At 37.2% G+C, this 11,586-nt stretch overlaps 1 protein-coding gene across 1 annotated transcript; it reads right to left on the minus strand.

The window, feature by feature from the left end:
• Positions 1 to 193: 193 nt before the first annotated feature.
• On the minus strand, positions 194 to 9,896 carry slc25a35 (solute carrier family 25 member 35). Its single transcript, XM_030154662.1, has 6 exons — positions 9,367 to 9,896; positions 9,192 to 9,257; positions 7,921 to 8,073; positions 4,201 to 4,335; positions 2,413 to 4,093; positions 194 to 1,980 (listed from the first exon to the last, which is right to left on the minus strand). Exons 1-5 carry the CDS (start codon positions 9,736 to 9,738, stop codon positions 3,923 to 3,925), a joined length of 897 nt encoding a protein of 298 aa, XP_030010522.1. The 5' UTR covers positions 9,739 to 9,896; the 3' UTR covers positions 194 to 1,980; positions 2,413 to 3,922.
• Positions 9,897 to 11,586: the final 1,690 nt, after the last annotated feature.

The following is an 11,586-nucleotide window of genomic DNA, read 5'->3' on the forward strand; positions in this document are numbered from 1 at the left end:
TGCACACACTGGTCAGATGGTGAGGTGACCAACTGTAGAAAGCATTGTTTTCCAGTGTTACAAAACCTCCTTTAAGGGTGTCTCTATCCAGTGCCCATAATCTGCATCTGTATGTGTCAGGAAAAAGTTGAGAGATTGTGACACATTTTTGTCTCATTCAACTCAGGTCACACAGAAAAAGGAAACAACACTGTACTGTTTTCCAGTAACAAGTCATTTATTTGCTCTATATTTCAATTGCAAAGTAACACTGGCTCAAAAACAACAGGAAACATTCCATGACATCTGCTTCTTCTAATATTAACTCAAACTGTTCAGCAACTGGGGCTGCTTTCAAGAGGTTTGTGATACAGAAGTCATCAGAAAAAAAACAAAAAAAAACATCTGAGCAACCGCACCATCCTCCAAAAAACCTCCAAAACTGTTCAATGTTTGCATGTGTTTGACATCTATTTGTACTTCTAGTACCTAAATTCTAAAAACTACCCGCTGACTATTTATTCTGTAGTCACTGTTGACAGATGTACATTACTGCTTCAAATAGAATGGCTTCAGTCAGGTGCAGTTCTGTTGCATTAGTAACTGCCGTCCCAGTGTCTGTGTTTTAAATACTTGGCAAAGTTCTAGTTTATAATTTGGTTCCAACTGCTTTTGCATCAGACATTTACCTGCCTGAGCTGAAAATGGTTAAACAAATGGCACAAAATTTGGCACAAACTATAGTGTTTTTCTTTAATACTTTAACAAATAAAGTCAGGTTAATGTTTTAAGACTTCACTTTGCATAGTCTGGCCATGTATTTTAGGAAGGCTTTGACAAACCATTTAATTCACCTGATTATGATAATTTGTCATTGTATGAAATATTAATACTAACCTCACAAATCATGAAAACATTTAAATGACATAATAATAAACCATTCACAGTAACTTGAGCAACATTTCATTAAAAGTGTCAAAAGAGTAAGAAATGCAAAATTTAACAGTGGGTATTTTCTATAAATAAGACCAAACTGAAGATTTCATTGTCAAAATATAAAATGAACTCAAGCAGCGTCTTTCTCCTGGGTTTTCTTAAAAACAAAGTAGACAAATATCCACCCTTATAGCTGAAGTACATTGAGAATATGTTGTCAGACTGAAAGCTGTTGTTTTCAGCCTTTGTAGAGAATTATGCACTTAATGAAGAAAACACCAAATCTGATTTTACAATTATTACACCCTGGTTTCTTCTCTGTTTACAGAACCTCCTTTGGTCAGTTAAGAGGTTTTTCTTTTCAGTGATTATGTAGAATACAATGAATAATCAAGCATGCCGTCTCTGGGTATTAGGCATGTAACTGCTGTGTGGATTTTCTATTTATTGACTGGGTTTGCTGTTAAAATGGAAGGTTCATGTAACTTTCCCTCTTCAACCTACAAAGACATAGATTATTCTTTATGCAGATACAACATATTGTAATTAATATATGTTGGCACTTTGGCTTCAAAATAAAAGGTCATAGTAATGGCCTTCACACTAAATTGTCAGCACCTTTTGCTGCTTCTTACCCAGTGTAAACACACATTAAAATGATAACAAGCTTACATTTTACCTTCATATCAAAGCAGATTAACTGTCTTTACAAACACTTGCAAAGGTCATAAATGATCTTCTTTGTTTAATACACCATAAGAATGTAAAAAGCAAAGATTGTTTAAGCTTTCTTTGCACACACACAGCCCAAGCTACAATAGAATTTTCTCCTGTTTCAGCACAATTTAGAGAAAAGGTTATGGACAGTTTTGTCTTTCTCCAAAAACTGCCATTGATCAGATACACGCTCCCGAACCACAGCCCCAAAAAAGCTTAATTTTCACTTTACCAGCTTGTGTTACCCTGAAGGTACAATTGCGACAGTATCCTCAGAAATTACATCCTGGTTACCTTTTGTCTCGAATTGTTTTTTTGGGAAATATGAGCAGACAGTATCCATTAAAACTAGGGCTGTCAAAATTAACATTGATTAATCCATCATCATGATTAATCTGATGAAAAATTGTAATGCAATAAACCCATCTGCAGCACAAGATGACTCTGAACATCTCTGGCAATGCATTTGGGGCAGTTTGTCCAAGTAGAGTTACCACCACACATGAACAAATGGGCAGTTGATGCAGTAGTAACAAAAAACCCAAGACGGAACAGTTGTTTCAAGTTGTTTTGTTGAAACTGTTGAAGGTGTTTAATAAACACGTTAAGTGCATATATATTCCCTTCTTTCTTGAGTCTGTTTGCTCATGCAAAATCAAAAATTATTATTATAGATCTAAAATGAATGATATGTAATCATGATTAATCGAAATTAATCCACAGCAACCCTTTGATTAATCGGATTCAAAATTTTAATCATTTGACAGCACTAGTTAAAACCCATTTGTAAATGACTAGTACTACCTGTGGAGCTCTGGTAATTTGTAATAATTGCAGGGATCATCTGTGATCTTACTTCCACGTGAATTATAAGAATGTCTATAAAAACTTCTTAGGAAATGACCCACGAAAACAGAGATCCTGTGATAATATTAGTCGTATGTGATTCAGCAGCATTTTTGTTTCCTCCGACTATTGATTTGGCCTATTTCCTGTTTTAAGATCATAAACAGTGGGCTGGTGATGATAAATTGGAGTTTTAAGTGTTTTTGGAGAAAATTCTGAGGGTTCATGTCACAATATAAAGTAGATGTCAGGTCATGCCACTATGTTAGAGTCCTGTGCAGAAGATCAACCTCCCAATAAAAGTGGGTGGTACTTTCACCGGACGTTAACTCAACTAATTAAATTATAGTCCATATAGGACTTCCTATCAGTGCTCAATAGTAACTATACTGATATCTCTAACTGTTTCCATGTTATAAACCATCAAAATATGGCCCATTATAAGTCAAGGCAAATCTTTTATATTTCAAAGATTCCAAAATTAAAATTTGTCTGTGAACAAACTTTAAAAGCATTGTCCAAAGGAAGCTACATATAAAATTTGAAATGAATCCGACCACTGCGAACAAAGACGACGGCAAAGACGATGCTGGGCACGGCGCCTTCACAATAGCTCATGGCTGTTGACCTAAAAATGGATATTCAGTCTAAGAGTAAATCCTTCAGAAAAGTAACATCTCAAAAGATGATGAAATGAATGACATGTAGGACAGCATCGGTCTGAACAGTTACGTGAAAGTGGTGAACCTGCCCCTGACATCACAGCAATTTACTCACAAGGGGACAAAAAAAGACTAACTTTTCTTGTCCCAGTGTGAATGTGTTACATAAAACACATATATAAGGGGTTAATTTCCAAATCACCGGAGATCCACTGGTTATATTAGTCCTCTTCAGCATAACTGCTGTGATCATCACCTGTGACAGCTGCTACCATGGAGCTTAAAGCAGCTTCCACTTTATTACATCTGACATTTTCTGTGTCACTGCTTTGACACAATTCAGTAACTAAAGCTAACGTTGCATGATGCATTTGATGCTTTCTTCAAATGTTACACATTTCACATTTTAAGGAATGGCATAAAATGTCAAGGTTTAGGAGTGATGCATCTATTCTGTACATGAGGTTTGTTACAGTCATTTAAACCTACATGAGCTATCATCATATCTGTGCACATCCAGATTAGGACTAGACCAGATAACTCTTGGTACTGTTCGTTAGATTTGCTAAATACATTCGTTACATTCTCAGACTCTTCTGTTCTGATGCGTTTCTGACTAACATGTTTTTCTACTGGAGTGTGAAATCTCTACCTTGAGGAAAGTAGAACGTTATTCTGGTTATTCTTTAGCTTCATGAAAGTACTCATTAAATGAAGCCTCATTAACCTTCACACTCACAGCTTAATGAGTTACCCACTTTGCCATCTCGTAATCCCAAATGCTATCTGAACTGTTGGTAGAACTTGCGTAGTTCATCCCAGAAGAACAGTGATAGAATGGTGTGAGGGCCGAGTCGGAAATACGAAGCTCCTATTCCTTTGTAGAGTCCCATCACACCCTCCTTCTTCAATGTTTTGGAAAAGCAGTCAGCAAATCCTTTATAAAGCTGCCCCTGTTTGGTGATAAATGTAAGCTTGTGTCAGGAAACAGTTTCATATCAGAGAACGCAAACATGCATGTAAATAGGTCATAAAATTGTGTACTGTTCTAGTTCCTCACCCTGCCCAGATGGTCGACCGGTTGGTTGTAGAGCCGTGTGCTCACCACATCAAAAGGCGTCATGGCCAACACCACCACCACACTGCTGATCATACCGGCACTGAGAGCCACCTGCCAGCTGTCCTTTGGAAACAACTGGAAACAAAGGAAAAAACATCAGAACAGCAGGAAAATCAGTAAATGAATACACTGTTATGGGCATGTGCATAGGAATAGCACAAAAAAAGAAGAAAAAGATGTAATAAAAACACAGCTGTACACGTGACATCAAATACCCCAAAAGATTTAGAAAATTATCCACAGAAAACAAGACAATAAGACAATACAGAGTGAGCATCAGTAAATAAGAAATATCCCAAACTCAAATGTAAATGATGACTGGGATGAATGATTTGTCTTCTGTTTTCTGGGAGTTTTCACATAAATAATAACCTAAGTATACAACAAAATAATGATACTGATACAACTGTGAGTGTTAATTCTTGATTCATTAAACCAAAGCATCTCAAATCTCAAATACTGGAAAACGATGCGGAAAAAAGGATGACATCTTACATTTATTTATTAGCAATTTTGTCATCTTCAGTAATTCTTGTGTTTTTCAAGTTATATTGCAAGTGAGGCCTTCACATCAATATATTCTAAAATTTAACAAAAAGTGAATGGAGATGAACACAAGTGGTTGGCTCACATGACTGGAATGAGGTGATTATGTAATAACTGTAACATGTTTACATGTGACGGAGGATTCTCAACCAATAACTAAACTTCAGTTATGGACAACCTGCAAAATACCAGGCTATAAAAAGGTACAAAATGACCTCTGCTAGTTGGGTAGGACTGAACAACTCAACAAAATATCAGATTTGCATTATGTGTAATATTTAGACCTCTAGAGCTGGAAATGTTTGAGTCAATAGTAAAACATACCATTATAGATACTCTCTCCTCTTTGGTCTCACACACAAATCCCTCCATAAACTTCAAATTAGTGCAGAACTCTGCTGCTCACATCATCACCAGGACCCCCTCCACTCACCACATCACTCCTGTCCTCCAACAGCTCCACTGGCTCCCAGTTAAGTTCCGGATTGAATTTAAAATACTTCTAATGACATTCAAGGACATCCATAACCTCACCCCTCCATATCTGTCTGATCTCCTTCATGTTGCCACTCCCTCTCGTACCCTCAGATCTTCCTCCTTCATCCACCTCACAGTTCTCACTGCCCGTCTCACCACTATGGGGTGTAGAGCATTCAGCCGCTCTGCTCCCCAGCTCTAGAACTCCTTGCCACCGGAGCTCAGAAATATCACTTCACTCCCTCTTTTCAAATCCAAACTCAAAACCCATCTGTTTAGAACCGCTTTCTCTTTGTGGACACAAATGCATTGTCCAATATTTCAACCTGCCTTTTATTTTTTACTCTGTTTTATTGCTTGTTTTATACTCTCCTGTTTTACTGTATGGTGTCCTTGAGTGCCAAGAAAGGCGCCTATAAATAAAATGTACTATAATTATTATTATCATTATTATTATTATTATTATTATTATTATTATTATTATTATTATTATTATTATTATTAAGCATCATGGTGCTATAGCCTACAGAGACAATCCAGTGTGCAAATCATTTTGTCCAAACAAAATGTGAGAAAAGACCATTCACACTGAAATCATGACTCCTAATACAGTATCTGTCCACATAACTGAAATGCAGATCTTTTTTTCTCAGTTGGAGGTGACAGACAGTGTGGTGGAAATAATAAATTGCAGGCTGTGGCATTTTAAATCATAGAAAGCATTAGCATGCTCATCTAATTTTAACTGGAGATGATGATCTCCCAGTTGTAGTTGAGTAGAGGAATGTCTCTATTCTTAGAGCGACTATGCTTTCCTCACAGTTGTTCCAGGAGCCAGTCTTCTAACTGCCGTGTCTTGTAACTGTGCGAATCTGGACTTTTTCACAACACAAAAGCAAACTAACAGAAGGAATTTGCCAAGAGAGATAATGGTGGCCATAAAACATTTCTGAAGTAGGGGGAGTGCTCTCTGGTTTGCTGGGAAGTGGAGACCCTGCCTCCACCCCCCCGCCCCCCACCAACCCTATACTGATCAGTTAAAACTGTGTAAAGGAATTGTGAAATAGTTGAAAAAGTACACACATGGATGTCAGTGTGTGGAATGAATGAGTTGCTCTGCCTTTTGGTATGAGAAGGTTTCTTTCACAAGTTAGCCACCGCCTGCACCCCGTCATCTTTGTGACTAGTTGTGTAAGATCCATGTTTTTACCCAGGGGCCCAGTGAATGGTGTTGAATTTCTGTTCCAGAAGAGTACCATGCCTGGTGCGTTGTACATGCAACAATGACAGCTTTTGTGATAAACACACACAGCTACAGACTGCAAAGTAGAGCACCAATTCTGTTTCACTAAAAGCTTCAACCTCTGAGTTTAGCAAGACCTAAAAACAGTCCTATGAGTTTATTCTTGAACTGTGCACTCAGATGGAAGATATGCAATCATACAGAAAGCCTGAGGTGACCCTCCCTGCTCAACCTGTTCACCCAGCACCCAAACTATGCCGTTAACTTTAGATTTTTCACCCTTAAAGAATTTTGGTGGCTTGTAGGAACAGAAGTTTAAAAGTAAGACAAGCTCCACACATGTTGGATCACCTTAAGTCTCATAAAACTGTCTCATAATATTGGTTTTCTATTAAAAGGTACCATATTTAACATTCAGAATACACTGATCATTAACATCACTGCATGGCTGTTAAATGAACTGCAGTCAGCATCCTGTTGCTCATGTGTTTTAAGTGGAGTCTGTGTTCTGCTGGGAACCAATTGTTTGCACACTTCATTTCTGAGCTAACAGGAGCTGGTGTTGCACTGATACTAATGCTGTAGAGGAACCATAATGTTGCATTTTTGGATTTTCCTGGACATCAGTCTACAGGCCGTTATCATGGATGTGTGGGACTGAGAGTCGGGGAAGGCATAATTTTTTTAAAAGGTATGTTATGATTTGTCACACATTGGAAATAAATGCAGTTTTATCACACATATTTGTCCATATTCACGTTTTCCTCTTTTTTATCCTCCTGCATTCTCTACTCTATCGTAAATAATTATTATACTTGTTTCTTTGAATTTAACTTCTCAATACTTGATTTTAAGTGTTTTTATTACTTCTAATTTCTTACTTCTATGTACAGAACTTGTTTATTACTTATGTTTGTCCTTATTTGTGATTCTCCTTTTTTTTCGTCACTTGTTAAATTTCTCAGACTGTGAAAATTATACCTGGCAATAAACTTGTTTCTGATTCTGAACGAATATTCATATGAATACATTCATGTTATCTCATCACTCAGATGAAACGCCAATCAGAAACACCATCAGACACCCTCAGATTAGCTGTTGTGAATTTGGTGATGATTTTGAGGTGATTTTGTCTCTAGTGATATTGTCATCTAGTAATGTACAACATTGAACTATGATGCACGTAGCTAAATTTCCTTATATTGTGGAGACAGGCCAAACGCATAGTCTCAAGAAATAAAATAATCAGAGTGAGTATTTAGGACTTGATAAAACTCCTCCAGAGCAACAGAGGCCTTTGTACAAAAGTCTGACTCACAGTCTCCATGACAGCAATAAACACAGTTTGCTGTGAAGTTCAAGTTTAAGACTGAGGTGCAGTAACACATTCTAACCTGTAGATCAACCACAAGCTCCTTGGAAGAGGAGAAAGTGCAGAGTTGTGTAGCAGACCCCACGCTGACCCTTGGCACAGCAGCACTGGAGCCTCTCCACAATCCCATAATGCCATGGTCCTTGTAGATGGCAGCCAGAGCATGGACCATCCCCTGAGAGGGAGAGAGGAGGAACATAAGGAAAATACAATTAAAACAGTATGATTTAAAACTAGTTTTAAATTCAACCAAGTCGCTTAAAGCTCATGTCATTTTCAAAAACTAGGTCAAAGCTACTGGACCTTCCATTAATCACTACTTCTTATTAAATCAAGTATGTATATCTTGGTATTTTAACAGATGACTCACTGTTCTTTACTTCTCACATTTTGCAACTTTTAAAGAAACTGAAGCTAAAATTGAGCCTCTGTTTCAAGATAAAATTTTCCCTTTCTTTTGAGACTAAAAGAGACTTGTTACTGTCACTTTTATGTCTGTGCTGAATTATGGGGATATTATTTATATGAATGCATTATTACCATATTTACATGATCCTGATATTGTGTATCATGGTGTTCTTAGGTTTATTACAAACCTCAAAACATGCACTTATCAATACACTTGGCCATTGCTTTTTACCCACTGACTGTAACACTGGTATACTTTTATTTATACATGCATATTAGGTCTGCTTCCATCATATTTAGTGGTCTACATTGGTTGGAATGACTTGAATACTTACAGTTTCTGGTCCTATGATCTGTTATCGGTATGTGTTCCTAAAGTCAGAACAGAACTGGGAAAGAAAACTTTTAAATGGTCTTTTCCCACTGCCTGGAACGACATACAGGACCTAAAAATGAAGGAGTTGGTCTTTTTGGATACATTCAAAGTCATGTTAAATGAATGGGAAAAGAATAAATCTGAATGTGGGTGTTTTTCTAACTGAATCAAGTTCTGCTTTGAAATGCTTTTAAGGAACATTGTCGTATACTTTTAGTACCTTTTAAATTATTGGAGATGTTCTATATGCATGTTTTTAATATGGTGTTTTATGTATGGTTTTAGCAATGACTTTTACTCTGTGTTTTATGTAGGTTTTTAGTGTGGCTGAAATGTCTATTTTCTGTAACTTCATATGCTCTCTTTTCTCTCAACACTCTTGCAAAAGTGATTTTTAATCTCTTGAGTCATTTTTTTTCCTGTTTAAATAAAGGTTTATGATGAAACAAATAATAATAAGCGATGCCAGTTACTTGTCTAGAATATTTGGGTGTGAGTTAGTGTAGTACCTGGTGTTTATACTGGTGTCCAACTGCAATGCTGGAGGTGGACTGACTCTGCAGATGAGTTTTCACCTGTCAAACAACACGTGGTTATTTTTCTAGTGTCATCTCACCTTGAAGTTACACAACTTCTGAATCTCACAGTGAGAATAGAAACAGACAGAGCCCACTCAGTACTGACCAGATACACGGGACTGCCCATCACGGCTCCCACCACTCCGGCCAGGGCTCCGGCCAACGTGGTTTTGACCGCACTGACCCTTCCATTAGTGTGAATGTACCCAGAGGACTCAATGATGGCGTACGAGCCCAGCCTGACCCCATTCATACAAAACTGATAGACCAGTCCGGGTACCAGTCCTTTCTGCAGACCGGCTAGTCCGTCCACTTTACCGATGGTGTAAAACGCGTGGAAAACGTTCCGGTAGTAAACCTGGTACGTGCCCCGGCTCTGCAGCTCTCCCTGGAGCTGCATCCGCGTCTTGACGACTTCCAGCGGGTTGGTGAACAGACACGCACCGCAAGCAGCCGCGCCGCTCAGCACGAAATCCATCGCGACTGAGGACAGATGTGGAGCTCAGGCCTGATGGCAGACAGTCCTGCCCTTCATTTCAACACATTTTTCTCCTCAGCAGCATTTCCGCCTCCCACCCTGTACAGTTACATACATGATGAATGTGAGCGGACTGGGACATCAGTGCGCAGACATGAGTCCCCTTCACGGACTCCCACGATGCTCGTAATTGTGATAGTCCAAAAAATCATGTAAACGATCGTGTGTTAAATACAGTATTTATTATTATTATTATTATTATTAATAATAATAATAATAATAATAATAATAATAATAATAATAATAATAATAATAATAATAATAATAATAATGTCTTTATTTATATAGCACCTTTTAAAAACAAAGTTTACAAGGTGCTTTTGACAGACAAGTAGAGGGAACAACAGCAGGATACAAGATGTAAGTAAAAACACGCAAACAGAAGCAACACAATAGGAGAGATGTGTACAACAATACAGAAACATGACACTTCGAATTAATTAAATGAATCGGAATAAAGAGGGCAGTGATGACGTAACACGATGCTGTCAAATCAATGCAAAAGTAAAGGAGTGAGATAAAACAACATCCTGTATGAGAATATAAACCAACAATCAAACAGGATAAGATTCAAATTTTAAAAAATTAAAAATTTTAAATTAAAATTAAAAAACAACACAACTTTAGGGTTGAAGAATCTAAGTTATTTTCATGACTAGTTTTCATTTTGGCATCTTTTCACAAAAAACAAAACAAAACAAAAAACACTCTAGCAGACGAATATTTTTTCATGCATGATATTAATGGCCACCAAACTGTACTTTATATTTTGGTGTATACACTAAAACACTTTTCACATTAAGGTAATCATTTCCGGACACAACACATGTATTACTATTTAATTTTATTTCATCCTTTTTTATTCATTTATTTTCCAAAGGGAAAAACAGATACGCTGCCATCACACACTATTACAATCACATTTAACAAGACCTTCTAACTGTGATATACGGATTGAAGTTATTAGTATTATGATTTATTTGCTATAAATAAATATAGTTTGATGGTTTTCAAAACAAAACCTATTCATGGTGATTGTAAACAACACAAAAAGTAATTAATTTTGTAAAAACTACATTGACGGTAAACCAAAAATGACAACGATTTTCTCCTACACTCTGTCGGTCACCTGAACGTCATTCAAACGACGCACGTATGTACGTACGTTTTACGTTAACCCTTTTAGCCAATGAAAACGTCGCTCTGGGTTTCAGCTGTCAGCGGAGACTGCGTTGGGGGTGATACAGAACATAGACATACAGTATGTACAGACAGGCTGCGTGGAAGGGGAAGGAGTTCACCCTCTCATACCGCATTCTAGTGCCTTGTGTGTTTCTATCAGCTCGCATTTCACAACAGATTGACTTCAGATCCGCATTACATAACATTCCTAATCCTTATAAACAAATTAAACAGGCTGCATACCACAGCAAACAACATATTCATCACATCCACTGGCGTTAATGTCAGAAATACCAATCAGCTTGTATAAAACTGTGAACCTACTCAGTGATAAATACTATAGACTGTACAAAAGCAGTCACATTTTCAACAGGAATAATCTTTTTTTCTTTTCTTTTTTTTCTTTTTTCTTTTGTTTTTTGGAGAAATTATCTGCCTCAGAGATTAAATGTGCTAAGTCATATACTTTAATAAGATGAATTGGAAAACGAAGAACAAATGTGCTGTTTAGCTGATGTTTTCAGTGTACATGATAAAGTGTTATTATACCTATACTGGTTTGTGTACATACCTGTAAAGTGAATATGTTGTAATGTGCAGACAGTG

Source organism: Sphaeramia orbicularis, chromosome 14 (genome assembly GCF_902148855.1).
Source record: "Sphaeramia orbicularis chromosome 14, fSphaOr1.1, whole genome shotgun sequence".
NCBI lineage: Eukaryota > Metazoa > Chordata > Actinopteri > Kurtiformes > Apogonidae > Sphaeramia > Sphaeramia orbicularis.

Coding starts and splice junctions, on each gene's coding strand:
- slc25a35 (XM_030154662.1), bottom strand. CDS start 9,738: ATGGATTTCGTGCTGAGCGGCGCGGCTGCTTGCGGTGCGTGTCTGTTC. Junction 9,258..9,366: donor TGGGCAGTCCCGTGTATCTG/GTCAGTACTGAG, acceptor GTTGTTTGACAG/GTGAAAACTCATCTGCAGAG. Junction 8,074..9,191: donor GACACCAGTATAAACACCAG/GTACTACACTAA, acceptor TCTCCCTCTCAG/GGGATGGTCCATGCTCTGGC.